This window comes from Hyperolius riggenbachi, chromosome 11 (genome assembly GCF_040937935.1).
Source record: "Hyperolius riggenbachi isolate aHypRig1 chromosome 11, aHypRig1.pri, whole genome shotgun sequence".
Classification (NCBI taxonomy): Eukaryota; Metazoa; Chordata; class Amphibia; order Anura; family Hyperoliidae; genus Hyperolius; species Hyperolius riggenbachi.
In genome coordinates, this window is record NC_090656.1 from 216,758,240 (window position 1) to 216,777,140 (window position 18,901).

Genomic DNA, 18,901 nt, shown 5'->3' on the forward strand with positions numbered 1-18,901 from the left:
CCCCCCCTCCCCCCACGGGGGCGGGGGGGGGCGGCATCAATAATTTTTTCAAAATTTGCCTCAGGGGCAAAAAGTCTAGGGCCGGCCCTGCACCTCAGGTATATGTTAACCACTTGAGGACTGCAGTGTTAACCCCCCCCCCCCCCCCTAATGACCAGGCTGTTTTTTGTTATGCTGGGCTGTGCAGGCTTTTCAGCCTCCTGCACAGTCCAGCTATGGAGCCCAGCAATCTGACTCATCTCCTTTTTTTTTGTCCCTAAGTGGACATGTCGCCGGAAGTGTCCGATTGCTGTTTCTTGTTTTTTTTTCTGGCCTCTATGAGGCTCTCTCTCCCTCCCACCTACCTCCCTCCCCTTCCCTCCCACCTTCCCTCCACCACTCCGTTTTCTGAATTGGAACAGGACGGCGGTCCGTCCTGTTCCGCCTCTCGCAGGCATCAGCCTATGAGATGACGGCACTCCACGGCCAATCAGAGGCCGGGTATCCCCGATCTCGTACAGCGCTGCCGGGGACCGCAGCGCTGTACAGATGTAAACAAAGGGGGTTTCTTTCCCCTTTCATTTACAAACAGCCTGCTAGCTGTGATCGGCGGCTAGCAGGCTGTTCACGGAACTCTGTTCCATGAAGTGGCAGGGAACGATCGCGCATGCGCGCGGCCGTTCCCTGGAAAACTGCAACCCCAGGACTTGATACCAATTGGCGTTAGGTGGTCCTGGGGCTGCCGCCGCGGCCACGCCCATCGGCGTTAGGCGGTCCCCAGCAGGTTAAAGATGAATGGATAAAGATTATTCTTTCTTATTTTGGTAAAGTGTGGTCACAATGTAAGGAATATTATCTAGCGGAATTCAGCAAGGCTAAGGAAATGCTCTTACGAGCTTTGTTTATTTTTTTTATTTTTTTGTAACAGCACTAGTATATGTTAATAGACGGTATGCAGCAGAAATAAATTAGACCATTCTAGTTTAATGGGGAATAGTAACCATTTTGGACTAAGAGGAGAGACGCGTGCGTGCCAAAACTACTCTATAAAAATTTCAGCGCGCAGTAAAGATCAGAGTGGCCCAGATGCCATTAAATGGTATTATTGTCTGGTGTGTTCCGCAGTGTAAAACTCATCACTATAATTATACTGTATAACTTTGTTTACAAATAACCTTTATGAGGACATTATGTCTCCTCTCCGGAGTCCTGACTGCGGCCGCGCAAAACGATTCGGTGGAAACTCTTTGTTGTGTAAAGGTTTCATTACTATTATGGTGGTTATTAGTATTATTACACACCAGGCCTTAACCCAATGGAGGAGTCATTAAAAAACTATGTAAATATATATTTTAACATGGAGTACTTCTAGTTGGAAGTGTTTCTCCAGGTTCGGAAATAAGAACAACCTTGTTTTCTATGTGGCTAGGTTTAAGTTTAATAGCCTGTTATTACTCATAATCAATTTTAATATATACTGATTGACCCAAAAATTAGAAACACCCCTTATTCGAAAGTAAGCCATTTCACCTGTGGCGTAGAGTGGCATCACAATGCAGAGTCAGTGGTGTACTAACAGGCTGGAAGCAGAAGCAACCCCTCCGGTGTCACCATGACGGGGGGGGGGGGGAGACACCGGAGACCTCCTGCAGCTGCCCTAGTGCAGAGTTTTGCAAGCGGAAGAAAGCCACGGTGAGCCATTAACTCACCTGCTACACCGCCAAAGTCCAGCGATGCCCAACCTCCTCTCAGCGCTCATCTCTCCACCTAGTTCTGGCATGTCTCCCTGCATGTCTGTACTCATGTGATGCAGGAGGACAAGCCGGGTGCTTGGGGTTGAGCTGATCGTTGACAGGATGACGCATCGTGGACTCCGACCGTGCAACAAGTGAGTTAAAAGCACGTCGTGGCTTCCTTCTGTTTGCAATATTCTGCAGTAACAGTTAGTGTTAGGTTAAGGTGGGCTACGGGCAGAGGTTAAGGCAGTGGTCCTCAAACTAAGGCCCGTGGGCCGAATGTGGCCCCCTTGGGCTTTTTTACCGTCCCCCACACACAAAATGTATTATAGACGCGGTCAGCTACATCTTTAAATAATGGTGGTCCGCATATAGAATGAAGCCAGAAAGCAGCAATTCGCTGGTTTCCAATCAAATTACTTGTCATCAGGTGACACTGTTGTCCAATTGGACTGCAGGTTGTCACCTGGGTATGCTTCACTGTCTGGCCCGCAAAGACTTCTACATAATTTTATGTATCCTCCGGCCCCCCAGCAGTCTGAAGTATGTTGACCCGGCCCTCGACCCAAAATGTTTAGGGAGCCCTGGTCTAAGGCATAGGTGGGGTGGGGGTACTTCAATCATCAACACAGAGACTGCATTGCTAATAGAGGTACCCCCACCCCACCTATGCTTTAGAATCTTCTCACCTTACGACGCCGCCCAAATCTGGAATGAAAATTTGGGTGCCCAGGAAAGCCGATAGTAGAATATCTGTATTTACCAATATTCTACTTTTAACCACTTAAGGACCGTGGTGTTAAAACCCCCTAGTGACCAGGCCATTTTTTACTAAATAGGCCACTGCAGCTTTAAGGCCTTGCTGCAGGGCCGCACAACTCAGCACACAAGTGATCCCTCCCCCTCTTTTCTCGCCACCAACAGAAAGCTCTGTTGGTGGGGAGAAAAGCCGGGGAACCACTTGTGTGGGGTCTGATCCCTGCCAGTTCTTATTTATTTATTTATTCTTTTTTTCAATAAATTACCATATTTTTACATTTATTTTATGATACCCCCACCAGCCAATCAGCACGATTGGCTGTCATAGGCTTCAGCCTATGACAGCGGATCGCCTTTGTGCCTCTGGAGGGGACAGCCGAGTGACACGGCCTTAGATCGCAGCGCTGTACCTAGTAAATAGACGGCCGTTTTGCCGTCTAACAGTCTCCGAGTGGCGGCAAAAATAATGGCATTGAGTGGTAAAAACACATCAGGTGCTGCTATTGATCAGGTACTGTTGGGAGCACAAAGTTCCCCACTCAATGGATGCCTATAGAAGTAACTTTCCCTCCTTTCAATTTGTACCTAATGCAATATCATGTGAAATGATGAGATAAAGATGTGTATGTACGGTACAAAACATATTAATAACCAGGGCTGTGAAGTCGGAGTCGGGGCAATTTTTAGGTACCTGGAGTTGGAGTCTGGATAAAATTCAACGACTCCGACTCCTAATGAATTTAAACTGTAATTTAAATAGAACATATGATAAAATGTTCTATTTCTCAGATAATAGTCATCATAAATAATTTATATATACAGTAATAGCTGTGCTTAGTCCACAAAAATGACATAAACCAATCAAAATTAGTTACTTGTGCTGCTTCAATAAAGCAGTCCCCGTATTTTTAAAGTCAGATATACACATCTCATTGTGACTGTATATATGATGTGTACACAGGAATCTCTTATATATACTAAATAACATCTATGCTGTAAGAATAAAGCCTGATGTGTAGCCGTGTCACTAATAGAGATGGTCAATGAGATGGAAATAATTCTGCGTTGATTCTGATTTATGCAAATGTATGCACTCTCTTTGCTCATGAAATCAAATAATTTGATATGTTGTTAAAATTTGATTTAGTGACTACGAATTAAAGGGTACCTGAGACGGATGAAAAGAAAAGTTTTATACATACCTGGGGCTTCTTCCAGCCCCCTTCAGGCTAATCAGTCCCTCGCTGTCCTCCTCTGCCACCTGGATCTATTGCTATGAGTCCCGTTAATTCAGCCAGTCAGCGCAGTACGGCCGCGTGCCGTTCCCACAGTCAGGAGCATTCTGCACCTGCGCAATAGTGTTGCGCAGGTGTAGTACGCTCCCAGGGGTGGAGTGTGTGCATGCGCACTACGCCAGACTGGCTCAAGTACCTGGACCCATAGCAGAAGATCCAGGTGGTGGAGGAGGGACTGATTAGCCTGAAGGGGGCTAGAGGAAGCCTCAGGTATGTATAAAACTTTAATTTCATCTGTCTCAGGTTTACTTTGTTACACAGTAGTACTATGCTCTACATATGCACTCTCCACAGAGCTGCAGGGAATCCACTGAGAATGTTGTGCACATTTAACACAGAGGTGTTGTCTATCACCCATAAACCTTGTTCAGATTGTGCATGAAGAATGTGTAATAGAGGAAGAATCGCCTCATTCTCCTGCAGAGTACCTGCACATCACTCTTACATGTACCCATAGTTACATTGCCTAGGGCCTGATCCATGTTCAGATTGTACATGAAGAATGTGTAATAGAGGAAGAATCGCCTCATTCTCCTGCAGAGTACGTGCACATCATTCTTACATGTACCCACAGTTACATTGCCTAGGGCTTGATCCATGTTCAGATTGTACATGAAGAATGTGTAATAGAGGAAGAATCTCCTCATTCCCCTGCAGAGTACCTGCACATCATTCTTACATGTACCCACAGTTACATTGCCTAGGGCCTGATAGATGTTCTTTGTTCCTGTCTGTACCTTCTACAAGTACTCTTACCAATGGCTAGTTTTACTCTATGGCTAAAAGTATTAGAGGCAGAAGATCCGGATCAGTGAATAATGGCGCACAGCGCCTATGCATAAAAATGGTGCTGCGTTAAAAAGATACGCTTATCACTATGTATCATTAGTACTGCATAATAATGGCGCACAGGGAAAAAAGAAGAAAAACTGCACACACTAACGGTATTTTCAATAGCGCCGTTCATATGCCAAACAGTAGACGTTATTGTGCACAGTAACATCTATCAATAGTGCCGTTCATATGCCAAACTGCAGATGTTATTGTTCACAATAACGTTATTTATCAATAGCGCCCTACATAAGCCAAACTGCAGATGTTATTTCACTGCAAAACGGTGAATGGATTTAATATAACACTGTCAAGGTTAGGGTTAGGCACCACCAGGGGAGATTTAGGGTTAGGCACCACCAGGGGAGATTTAGGGTTAGGCACCACCAGGGAGCTCTTAGGGTTAGGCACCACCAGGGGGGTGGTTAGGGTTAGGCACCACCAGGGGGGTGGTTAGGGTTAGCCACCACCAGGAGAGTGGTTAGGGTTAGGCACCACCAGGGGAGATTTAGGGTTAGGCACCACCAGGGAGCTCTTAGGGTTAGGCACCACCAGGGGGTGGTTAGGGTTAGGCACCACCAGGGGGGTGGTTAGGGTTAGGCACCACCAGGGGATTAGACACCACCAGCGGGGTGGTTAGGGTTAGGCGTCACCAGGGGGTGGTTAGGGTTAGGCACCACCAGGGGGTGGTTAGGGTTAGGCACCACTGGGGGGTGGTTAGGGTTAGGCACCACCGGGGGGTGGTTAGGGTTAGGCACCACCGGGGGGTGGTTAGGGTTATGCACCACCAGGGGGTGGTTAGGGTTAGGCACCACCGGGGGGTGGTTAGGGTTAGGCACCACCAGAGAAGTGGTTAGGGACCACCAGGGAAGTGGTTAGGGTTAGGCACCACCAGGGGGTTCTAGGGGTTAACTGCAAAACGGTGAATGGATTTAATATAACACTGTCAAGGTTAGGGTTAGGCACCACCAGGGGAGATTTAGGGTTAGGCACCACCAGGGAGCTCTTAGGGTTAGGCACCACCAGGGGGGTGGTTATGGTTAGGGACCACCAGGGAAGTGGTTAGGGTTAGGCACCACCAGGGGGTTCTAGGGGTTAACTGCAAAACGGTGAATGGATTTAATATAACACTGTCAAGGTTAGGGTTAGGCACCACCAGGGGAGATTTAGGGTTTGGCACCACCAGGGAGCTCTTAGGGTTAGGCACCACCAGGGGGGTGGTTATGGTTAGGGACCACCAGGGAAGTGGTTAGGGTTAGGCATCACCAGGGGTTCTAGGGGTTAGGAATAAGTACAGAGCGGGTTCTGTGTGTTAACGCTAATTTTCAATAAAAGAAACAGAGCTAAATACTGATTAGGCTTTAACGTTAAATAGTGATAAGCAACAAACGGATTAGCGGCAACACCGTGCACCATTATTCTCAGGCGCCATTTTCAGATCGATCCAGAAAATCAGCCGGCTAGCCAGGTAACTGGTATTGATTATAAGGGAATAAATGTGGCAGCCTCCATATCCCTCTCACTTCAGTTGTATTTTAAAATTCCTAACCTTTATGATGCATTTCATGTTACATACTTTAAATCAACAAAATTGTAATATGCAAATTAGAGGAGTCGGTGGAATCCTAACCTGAGGAGTTGGAGTCGGTGGATTTTTGTACCGACTCCACAGCCCTGGTATAACCAGGCTGTTTCACTTGTTTTATTTTGCTGCCTGAAAGAGGTGATTTCTAGGCATGGAAGTGACCGCTTCTTTCTTGTTAATAGCTTGTTGAGAATGTAGTAAACCTCAATGAAAAGATAAGTATGGCCATAAAAGTTTTCCTGGCAGAATACAACTTCTGAGAGCAGGGAAAGATACAATACATGAACTATTGACCTTTTTCTAACTCTGGGACACTTAATAGGCTGCCAGTGATTAGAGACCGTAAAACGTTAAACATACTGTATAAGTGTTTAAATATAAAAGAAAACCCTGTGATACTTAAAAAAGTTCATTTTTAGGAGTAGGAGGATAGATATAATTGTGTATCTCATAAGTTTATTTTCACCTCGGGTTCACTTTTAAGGTTCGCTTTAAAGGAGAACTGTAGTGAGAGGTATATGGAGGCTGTCATATTTGTTTCCATTTAAGCAATACCAGTTGCCTGGCTATCCTGCTAATCCTCTGCCTCTAATACTTTCAGCCATAAGCCATGAACGAGCATACAGCAGATCAGGTGTCTCTGACAATTTTGACAGATCTGACAAGATTAGCTGCATGCTTGTTCCTGGTGTGATTCAGCCACTTCTTCAGCCAAATAGACCAACTGAGCTGCCAGGCAACTGTATTGGAAATAAATATGGCAGCCTCCATATACCTCTCACTACAGTTCTCCTTTAAAGAGACTCTGAAGCGAGAATAAATCTCGCTTCAGAGCTCATAGATAGCAGGGGCATGTGTGCCCCTGCTAAACCGCCGCAATAGCGCCGCTAAACGGGGGTCCCTTGACCCCCAAACCCCCCACTGCAACACTTGGTCGCAGACTTGGTCGCTCCTGGAGGCAGGGCTAACGGCTGCAGCCCTGCCTCCAGTCACGTCTGTCAGCGGCGCATCGCCGCCTCTCCCCCACCCCTCTCAGTGAAGGAAGACTGAGAGGGGCGGGGGAGAGGCGGAGATACGCGCTGACAGACACGCGTGGGGCAGAGCTGCGGTGGTTAGCCCTGCTCCAACCAGGAAGCGCTCCCCCACATTACGGAGGGGATTTGGGGGATCATGGACCCCACGTTAAGCCGCGGGATAGCGGCGGTTTAGCAGGGGCACACATGCCCCTGCTAACTCTGAGGTCTGAAGCGAGATTTATTCTCGCTTCAGGCTCTCTTTAAGTAATGTATGTTAGATACCTATATATTTAAAGCTAAATATACTACAAAGTTGTAGAATGGTGTCACACCACTAGGGAGGCGTCTCCAGGATAATGATGGAACACTTGTGCAACATTAGTACAGGAGATGGTTTAAGAGGAAATTGTTGCCCTAGGCAAGGTAGTAGCTTTGGCGCACTTTTTGCTACCAATGGTAAGTTGAGGGTAAGGGAAAGTGACTGGTAGGCTCCTAGACACCCACAAAGCCCCAGGAACCTGTGACGGCAGCACGGTGGCATAGTGGTTAGCGCTCTTATCTTGCAACGCTGGGTCCCAGGTTCAAATCCCAGCCTGGACACTGCAAGGAGTTTGTATGTTATCCCCGCGTCTGTGGGGGTTTCCCATCACATCCCAAAAACATACAGATAAGTCAATTGGCTTCCCTCTAAATTGGCCCTAGACCACGATCCATACAGTACACTACACGATACATTCATAGACATATGGCTATGGTAGGGACATGATTGTGAGCCCCTCTGAGGGTCATTATACTCCATACAGTGCTGTGGAAGATGCCAGCGCTATATAAATACTAAAAAATAATAATAAAGTGGCTTGCAAAAGTATTTGGCCCCCTTGAAGTTTTCCACATTTTGTCACATTACTGCCACAAACATGAAGCAATTTTATTGGAATTCCACATGAAAGACCAATACAAAGTGGTGTATACGTGAGAAGTGGAACGAAAAGTCATACATCATTCCAAACATTTTTTACAAATCAATAACTGCAAAGTGGTGTGTGCATAATTATTCAGCCCCCTTTGGTCTGAGTGCAGTAAGTTGTCCATAGACATTGCCTGACGGGTGCTAATGACTAAAAAGAGTGCACCTGTGTGTAATCTAATGTCAGTACAAATACAGCTGCTCTGTGAGGGCCTCAGAGGTTGTCTAAGAGAATATTAGGAGCAACAACACCGTGAAGTCCAAAGAACACACCAGACAGGTCAGGGATAAAGTTATTGAGAAATTTAAAGCAGACTTAGGCTACAAAAAGATTTCCAAAGCCTTGAACATCCCACGGAGCACTGTTCAAGCGATCATTCAGAAATGGAAGGAGTATGGCACAACTGTAAACCTACCAAGACAAGGCCATCCACCTAAACTCACAGGCCGAACATGGAGAGCGCTGATCAGAAATGCAGTCAAGAGGCCCATGGTGATGGTTCTACAAAGTATTGACTCAGGGGGCTGAATAATTACGCACACCCCACTTTGCAGTTATTTATTCGTAAAAAATTTTTGGAATCACGTATGATTTTCGTTCCACTTCTCACGTGTACACCACTTTGTATTGGTCTTTCACGTGGAATTCCAATAAAATTGATTCATGTTTGTGGCAGTAATGTGACAAAAAAGGGGTCTGAATACTTTTGCAAGCCACTGTAATTGTGGATGATCCTGCTCTGATTAGTACACGTTGCTTCGTGCTAGTGATTTAGGTCCCACTAACCCTTCATTTCCTCTGCAGAGCACGATGACTGCGGCAGTGGGCACGGTAGCTGCGATCAGAACTCTATTTGCACCAACTCTGTCCAAGGGCACAGCTGTACCTGCAAACCGGGCTACGTGGGGAACGGCACCATCTGCCAACGTAAGTCTGGAAAGCATTCCTGGGATTGTTCGTTATTCGGTCCTAATGTACCATCTGATAGCTCCGCCCAACTGTTATTTTTTATTTTTTTGGGTTGGTTTGTTTTGTTCATAAGAGGTTCTTACAGATAAACATCCTGTTTTGAAAATCTGACCATGTGACCCTTTGAAGCAGCCGGTCTTATGCAGTTAAGATTAGATTGTGTGGGCGGAGCTTTTATTTAGTCTTTGTGCGGTTAGGGCTGGGGGGCGGGTTGTAGGCAGGGCTGTCTGAGAAAATATGCAGCCAGCAGCTCAGGAAGTCTTTTCAGCAGGAAGTGGCTGCTGCAGAGGCTCCTGACCAGGTGATTTAAAAGTGATCAAATTGATATCAGCAAATTAGAGAATGTCTACAGATATTATAATTTAAAATAAAACCCCTACCACCGAGTGTTGTGCAAACTCATAGTACTGAAATCTACCATTAATTGTAAAAAGTATTATTTTCCTCCATATATTGTAACATCATTATGATATGTAAACAGTGGCATAGTGTTGACTGAGTGCGTTTGTTAAGTAAACAAATCTTATGGTTGTTTTTGGTGGTGGGTCACTGACAGGGATGATCATTGGTATGCCAATATTTTTGAGTTTATGCAAATGTATGTGATTTTTTTATGCAAATATATGCAGCTTGAAAACTGACCAATCAAGACCCACTCAGATTTAAAGTGATTGGTCTATTTTCAAACTGTATAAATTGGCATACAAATTAACATACATTTGCATAAACTTGGAAATATTGGCATATCATTGATCACCCCTTATCACCAATGCTCTCAAGACATACTTACCTAAGAAGAGCAAATCCTCTGGATCCTATAGAGGCTTCCCATGCCATCCACTGGTCCACCAAAGCTATTCCACAAGGGCTTGCCAATATGAAGATCAGGGCCACGCTCCGCTTCAGGCGTGACCACGGCTGTACTGCCCCTGCGCGAGCACGTAAGCTGGGACGCTTGTGCACGAGCCGATCCTGCTTACTGGGCAGCTGCAGCCGTGGTCATGCATGTTTCCCTTTAAGCACATATTTGGTCTGATTTACTAAGCCATCTATGGTGATCCACAGTGGAGGACTATAGATTAGCCAGTAAGTGTTTTTTGTTTTTTACCTCCGACTGGTCAAATAATAATGAAGATTGCTGAAGAACATGCAGATCAGTGGCTATATTTGCATGCAGCACCCACATTGTTTCTACATATGAATCTGGAAGTCTCAATGGGTTGAAAATTGTTCATAAGGATGTATCAGATTTGTGGAAGGCCACATGTTTTTTCTCGTTTCTTTACTGATTTCTTTTGATATTCCAATTATGTCGAATAAAGAGGCTGTGATTTTGATTGTAAGCTTTAACATAAATCCACATGTTGACTCTATGTTGACTTCCATAGCTCCCACCTGTCCCTCTTTGGGAGCCATGTTCCACTGTCCCTCTTACAGGACTATCTTTGTAAATGTATGTATTTTTCTACTGAAAAAGTGTTAAAGTGATACTAAACTTTATTCCCATCCATTCAATTGAAATATTTCTTATTTTCAAATGTTAATATGGAGAATAATGGACCAAGGTAGTAAGAACCAGTGGGGTTTGAATTACTGTATAAAATAACATAGCAGCAGGACAATTACAAATTGATTTCATGCTGATATCTATGGTATATTGGTGTGCAGTGCATGGGCAGGCATTCCCTCTTAAAGGATACCCGAGGTGACATGTGACATGATGAGATTGTCATGTGTATGTACAGTGCCTAGCACACAAATAACTATGCTGTGTTCCTTTTTTTCTTTCTCTGCCTGAAAGAGTTAAATATAAGGTATGCAAGTGGCTGACTCAGTCCTGACTCAGACAGGAAGTGACTACAGTGTGACCCTCACTGATAAGAAATTGCAAGTATAAAACACTTTCCTAGCAGAAAATGGCTTCTGAGAGCAAGAAAGAGGTAAAAAGGGGAATTTCTTATCAGTGAGGGTCACACTGTAGTCACTTCCTGTCTGAGTCAGGACTGAGTCAGCCACTTACATACCTAATAATTGACTCTTTCAGGCAGAGAAAGAAAAAAAGGAACACAGCATAGTTATTTGTGTGCTAGGCACTGTACATATACATGTCTATCTCATTATGTCACATTTCAGTTCGGGTATCCTTTAAAGCGGTATCGTCACCATAAAAATCAAATTTCAACAGCAACTGGTTTGAGTGTATTAAGTTATAAAGATGCTAATCCTGCATTCAAAACTTTCAAAACTTTTTCTGCTGTTATGGTTTGGAGTTATCACATACTTAAGGAGCACTGGCCCTTTAGTAGTCGGTGCCAAAGAATTGCATGCTGGGGGTTCTTTTTAGCTATAATCTATTTCTCCTCTTCCCTTTATTTCCCTGCCAGCTGCTTATCTGAAACCTAATCCCCTACTCACTTGTGTTTACAAGCAAGGCTGAGGCGACTCAGCGATTGGAGGAGACAAAAAAAAAGTAAAGGGCAGAAATGACATCACGAGTTAGCCTTAACTGTGGGCAAAAGACATGGTCCCCACCAGGAACAGAATTCTCGTCATTTACTATATAACATTCACTGAAATCAAAACATGGACAGTACAATACATGTGTTATGTGAGTAGATCAAGTATTTATCTACTTATATATGTGTTTTTTTTTTCCCTGGCATAGTATGGCTGATCCTCTTGCTTTAAACCAGATTGGATCAGAGAGGGATCCATCTAATGCAGGGATGTCAAACCGGTCCTTCGAGGGCCTAGGTCCTCTCACATTTTTGACACAGCTCAAATGAATTGATTGATCTGAATCAGGAAAGGTGTGGGTCCATCAGGTAGAACACATTCCTCTCTTTCTCAGACCATCCTAAACACTGGCATGGATCTGGCCCCCCATGCCTAGAGGTCAACACATGTGATTTAATGGTTGATCTGGTGGCACATCGAGTGAAGCATGGCTGCCCAAGTACCTAATGCCTGGTACACACCATGCAATTTCTCATCAAATAGACTGGTCAAATCGATTATTTCCGACAGGTCCTATCTGATTTCTGAATCGTTTTTCGGATCAATTTTCAGATCACTTCTATACAAAAGCGATGAGAAAAACAATTGCAAATGATATTGGACCTGTTGGACATAATTGATCTAAATTGCATGGTGTGTACCAGATGTAACATTCAACATTGTTAACCCGACAGGTTTGCTTTCACATTGGTTTAGTACATTAGACAGATGGCTGCCAAGTTTGAAAAGTAAAGTAATACTCAAGGCTTGAAGTTCAGCTTTCAGCGCTTGTTATTATCTGTGCTGGTCTAGCGACGCGACTCTTGATAACTTGTGAAGCCGGCTCAGGCTGGTGCCTCACGCTTATCCTGCAGTATGTGACTGAGGACTTAATCGTCTGGTTATCTCAAGCCAATGTGCTTTTATTATCTGGTGGAAGTGTGTCCCTATGCAGCTGGAAGATTGCTGGTAACTATAGAAATGCATTGTGTGCGGTGGGTAAATCATGACATGGAAGAAGAAGACTTTATTAAATTGTCCCCGTCTGACTCCACCGAGTTGTTTGCTTTGAACATAGACCTGCATGCAGGATGTAGAGTCGGGATTCTTTTTTTCACAAGAATTACGTGGATATTATATTTTATATTTACTGACAGGGCTGGTTCTAGACTTTTTAGGTTTCAAAATCTCTTTATTTAGCGGAAATAAATCCTTATTAGAAGCAATAACTGGTAACAAAAAATGGCAAGGAGAAACAGAGAACATGAAATTAAATTCACAATTTTGAATAACATTAGAAGTATAATCCCCGAGGGGATTGAGAATGTACATTGAGTCAGCATCTATGTATATGTAGTCGAGAGTGAAACCAAAGGGAGTGGGTCTTAGGACAATATAATCTAAGATGAGGAGAAGCATCATAGCAGAATAACACAATATAAGTTTAGGGTGTTATGTTGGATGTTAATTTGAGTATAATTGGGAGTACTATACTTTTTACAAAAGGAAAAAGGAGAAAAACCTTTTGATCCTTTTTGGGGGTCATCCACTTCACCCCTTTGCCAACTTCAAGTATATAGAAAGGACCTTAGAGAAAAAAAGTTCATACAAGATCTTTGAATTACAAAAATATCAAAAACTTTATTGACACAAAATTCAAAAAAAGAGTTCCATTAAAAATCTCTATGAGAAGTTCCTTGCAGGTGCTTCAAATACAGAATTTATAGCACAAACATATACTTTGATCATAGACTTTTTTCGGGCCCAAAAGACCAACTCTTTGGTTTTTCCTCTGTGAGGTGGTGGAACCGATTTATACATTATATTAATGTTACGTATATGTAATTGTTTATGCTTTTTTGTAGATAGCACTTTCTGCAACTTGGCCTGATGAAGGGTCTTTTGGGCCCGAAACGAGCGTGTCGTTGCCTCTTTTTCAAATTGCACTAAGTCTATGATCTAAGTATATGTTTGTGCTATAAATTCTGTATTTTAAGCACCTGCAAGGAACTTCTCATAGAGATTTTGAATGGGACTCTTTTTTTTGAATTTGTGTCAATAAAGTTTTTGATATTTTTGTACTTCAGAGATCTTGTATGAACTTTTTTCTCTAAGGTCCTTTCTATATACTTGATGTTGGATGTTAAGGCAGCTAGATTCCGAAAAGCTATCCAGGGATCCCAAATTTCAAAGAAATGATCTAGCTTGTCTGCCACTCTAGCATTAATTTGTTCAGAGAACATAGTGGAATCAATTTGCTTGAGGACCGACGAGAAGGAAAGATATCTTGAGCACCAATAAGCAGCAATTCGTGATTTGGTGACAATGGCAATATGCTGGGTTAATTTGTTTTCACGGTGCTTAACACCTGACAGATTATGTCAAAGAAGAAGGACTTTAGGATCTTTCATAATAGGTTTTTGAAATACATGAGATAGAAGGGTGTTTGCTTTTGACCAAAGTCGAGATACCTGAGGACAGGTCCAGAATATGTGAAGTAATGATCCTTCAGATTGGCAACCCCTGAAACAAGATTTAGAAACATTTGGGTCTATGAGGTGCAGCCTCATTGGGGTTAAGTGTGTTCTGTGGAGGATGCGGAGCAACACCTCTAAGTGGGTACTATAAAAACTGCCTTTTGCAAGAGTCTCAAAGGAATCGCTCCAAGTCTCCAACTCCCATTCAAACCCAAATTCAGTTTCCCACTTTGAAGAGAAAGGATGTTTTACATCTTGGGGAAGTTGGTTTTGCACGGAATATAAAAATGAAATCAGTCCTTTCTGTAAGGGGTAGTGTAAACAAGTGGTCTCGAAGTGTGTTCTCGGGTCATCTATTACTCCTTTAGGAATAGAGTTTGTTTAATGCAGGATTTGGCAAAGTCGGAACCTCTCAGATTGGGTAACGTTATATCTGGAGACCATCTGCCCTTGGGTCGAAATATTATCAACAATTAAGAAATAGCAAGCATATATAAGTCCTGTAGAGGACCACCATCTAAATGCCTTCAGATTTAACCCACTTGGGAAGTCTGGGTGGTTCTAGACTTTTTGCTTCCCAGGGGCCAATGTGTGAGGACGTGCCCAATGCCCCCCCCCCCCCCTTTCACCCCCCTCTGAATTGGATCGATCACACAGCACCCAACAATTTTCACTGCACTTTATAGCTGCAGTGAGCACCCCAAAAACACTCAGTATAGGTAGGAAGCCAGGTATAGGTGCCCCCAGTATTGGTTAGCCAGGTACAGTTGTCCCCAGTATAGGTTGGCCAGGCACTCTCTTCACTTCCTGTTTCTGCCTGGTATTGTCCCCAGACTTCTGCCGCCTGAGGAAGTCACCTCAATTGGTATCATGGCCTGTTTACTGTGGCCCTGCAAATCCGCTGAAGGGGCACTTTTATTTGTAGAACAATTTCAGTAAAAAAGTAAAAAAAAAATTAGTTTGGATTTGGTTTTAGATATTGGCTGATTTATCAAGACCTGAGAAGAATACCTAAGCATAAAGTGGAGCAGTTACTCTGGGCAATCGAACAAATGTTTAATTAAACAAGGGTCTTTTTGCTTACCCGAAATTACGAGTACAGTTTTGTAATTACGATTGGATTGATTTTTTTCTTATCCATTTATATACTGAGTGGCCAAAAAATTAGAGATACCCTCTAATAATGAGTTTGTCCACCATTGGCTCTGATCCCAGCCGATATTCCTTTTGGCATGGACTCTACAAGACACTGATACTGCTGCTGAGGAATGTTGGCCCATGCTGACATAATAGCAGCTAAATCTGTATTGTTAAAATCGCAGAAAAGTAAACATACCAGTGCGTTAGGGGACATCTCCTATTACCCTCTGTCACAATTTCGCCGCTCCTCGCCGCATTAAAAGTGGTTAAAAACAGTTTTAAAAAGTTTGTTTATAAACAAACAAAATGGCCACCAAAACAGGAAGTAGGTTGATGTACAGTATGTCCACACATAGAAAATACATTCATACACAAGCAGGCTGTATACATCCTTCCTTTTGTATCTCAAGAGATCATTATACACAGGCAGTGTGCATAGAGGGGCCAGGAGGGGGGAGATGCATCACAGAACCACAACACTGAAGAACTTGGCAGCCTTCCAGAGACAGGCTGACAAGTCTGACAAGAGAGAGATAAGTTGATTTATTACAGAGATGGTGATAGTAGAACGTGCTGCAGTAAGCCAGAACACATTAGAATAGCTTTTGGAACTTGTAGGATGATAAAAAAACAGGATTTAATTTTTGTTACGGAGTCTCTTTAAGTTGGGTCAGATTGGATGGTGGCTTTTCCAAGCTTTGAAGTGATCTTTCCTTTTCATCCCACAAACGCTCAATAGGATTGAGGTCAGGGAACTGAATTGGCCATGGAAGCAGGTTAAACTCTGATTGGTGTTCCTCAAACCAATTTTAGACCGATCGAGCACGGTGGCAAGGGCCCACAACAGTCGTCTTTTCTTATTTTTCTTTGATACCAGAGGCACTCCAAAGACATTGCTAAAGCCCATCCTTGGCAAAGTCCATCTTGTTGAGCGTTGAGATATATGCTTTGTGATGCACCTGCAATGAATTCAGTTGTGTTTTGTCATGTTGTTGCTCTTCTGTTGCTGCAGACTATGCATGCTACTCGCCTTTCACCTCCCGTTCACCAGCCTTTTTTGACCAGAGTAGTCCTTCATCATTTTTTTTTCCAACTGCCACTCTCTAAACACCCAAGATCCTGTGGGTCAGGAAAATCCTAAAAGAGACATTTCAGAGATGCTAGCACCAGCTCTTCTTGCACTGACGATCATCCCTCGTTCAAAGTCACTTAAATCTTTTGTCTTCCTCATTTTGACATTAACTTCTGTTATAACTACGTTGTCTGAAGCTGAGCGTTCCATATATAAGCAACATGGCGTTGTTACGTCACTGTTGGACTGGTTTACTTTCAAATAAGGGGTGTCTCTATACTGTGTTTCGCATGTTATGCAAAATTACGAAAACAGCTGTGGAAAATGGCTTTGCGAAAAACGTTTGTGTAAACCAGAATGTGGAATAGTGGAAACAAGTGAAAACATTTTATTCAAGAAGACCTTGTAGTTTTTACAATAATTATTTATAAATGATTGCCTATGGTAAAATCTTTCCTCTTGTGAGAAAACGCGGAAGAGCCGCCGCCATGAGTCAGCGGCTGGCGGCTCTTTCCGCGCTCAGCGGCCACACACACGGGGAGGCAGCCGCCTCCTCCCAGCATGAGGCGGCTGTCCCCGTTGTGGAGCACGGAGAAACCGCCGCGTCAGACGTTAGCACGCATGGCCCCGCCGCGGAAGTTCCGCAGAGCGGGGCTGGTGTGGTTGGGACACGTAGTCCCTCTGGTTCAAGAGTGACGCGCGCGCGCGCGCACTGAGGCAGAGCAGATATGCCAGCCAGAAGGGAGTCAGCTGACCAGGTTGGTCAGCTGACCCTGGTTCCTCTCCTGATTGGTCCAGCACTTAGGGAGGTGCTGGAGAGGCCTCTGTGCATATATACTGCGGGCTGTTCACTTGCTCTTTGTCTGGCGTTGCAATCACATACGTGGAAGCACCCAGATCCGTAGTCAGATCCGCAAGTGTGCCGGGACCAGCTGGAGCTGTAATCCTACACCTAGCTAGATTCCTTTGATAGCTAAAGTACTAGTTTGATTGTGATTATCTGTTATGACCTATTTGCCTGCCTGACTATCCTCTTGAAACTTTGATCCTGTACCTCGATATTTCGGATACTCTGTTGCCGAACCCCCGGCTCGTCCTTAGACTCTGTTTCTGCCTCCTGATCTTGTACCTCAATATTTCTGATATCCTGTTGCCGAACCCTGCCTGTACCTTGACTCCGCCTTTGCTTTACGATACTGTACCTTATCTGTCCGTGTGTGTACGACCTGGCTTGTCCGACCTCGAGAACCGACCTCACTGTTGGAGGCGGTTCCCCGTCCTGTCAGTGACACCTCCTCCAGAGTGTCACTTTCAGTTCTGCCTTCCTACTGTCAGTCTGACTCCTCCCGTCTTGGAGAGCTCAGGTCTGCGGAAGGAATCAGTGCAGTACTCCTTGCTGCACTGAGGCTTAGTCCTCTGTGTTACTGTTACACCAAACACTACACTCTACTCAGGTGAACAGAGGTTAGCTAGTATATCGGATTATCGGTGATACTGCAGATCACATATAATCTGGTATACATCTGTATTCCCTGTGATACTGCAGATCACCGGTAATCAGATCCTCTCTGTGCTCACCGATCGTTACAGAACGCCAGACCAATAAACTGATGGACGCCCGAGCTGACCCTCTGACTGTGCTTGCCACTTCGGTGGATAATATCCATCAAGCACTGGGCCAGCACAAAGCCTTAATTGATGCCCTAAAAGGCTCTGTGCAAACCCTTCAGACGGAATTTTAGGAGTAGAGTGTTGTCATACTTCGAACTGAGACCCCGATCATCGGGGACTGAGACCCAACGGGTCATTTTCATTAAAACATTGTTAACCGGTGACTCCCAGACCTGGGCATACAATCTGCCTCCCACAGATACAGCTCTGACCTCGGTTGAGGAATTTTTTAAGGCTATGGCCGTGATATACGACGACCCTGACCTTGCGGCAACCTCTGAGCGGAAGCTCAAACTTTTGCGGCAAGGCAGAGGGTCAGTCGAGGATTACGCGGCAGAGTTTCGTAGGTGGTCTGTTACCGCCAGATTTGACAACTTTGCTCTGATGGATTATTTCCTGTCTGGGTTATCGGAGGAGGTCTCCGACTTGATGTTAACCTTACCTGAGCCCAAGACAGTCGATGAGGCCATATCATCGGCCATCCGAGTCGATCGTCGACTACGCCATCCGAGGCAGACTAGGGGCAGTCACCGTGTCAGAGTGACTTCGTATGCGGCACCTTCTGCTGCATCCTCAGTTACGGCATCTCCGCCTGTCTCACCCTCTCCGGCCTTGCCTCCACCCGAGCCAATGCAAATTGGTCGTTCAAAACTGACCCAGGTGGAGCGGAGGCGGAGAATGACGGAACGACTGTGCCTGTACTGTGCAGAGGCAGAACATAGGGTGCGAAATTGCCCTAACAAGTCGGGAAACGAGTTTGCCTAGGAGTAGTGGGGGGTGACACCCTAGGCACACAATTTTCACCCCTTAAAGAGAAAAAATTGCTTCTCCCCTGTACGATTACATGGGAGAATAAATCAGTAGCCACTGAAGCGTTTGTCGATTCAGGCTCAGCGGCTAATTTTAT

The 18,901-nt window shown here is 44.5% G+C and overlaps 1 protein-coding gene across 5 annotated transcripts in view; it reads left to right on the forward strand.

The window, feature by feature from the left end:
• Positions 1-18,901, forward strand: part of NELL1 (neural EGFL like 1) — a 1,178,134-nt gene that overhangs the window by 763,430 nt on the left and 395,803 nt on the right. For 4 of the 5 annotated variants that reach the window (XM_068260436.1, XM_068260433.1, XM_068260432.1 and 1 more), the window contains one exon: positions 8,974-9,096. The exons of the other annotated variant lie outside the window; for it this stretch is intronic. In XM_068260436.1, the coding sequence (XP_068116537.1) occupies positions 8,974-9,096 (123 nt within the window). The remainder of the gene's footprint in view (positions 1-8,973; positions 9,097-18,901) is intronic. 5 annotated transcript variants of the gene reach the window in all.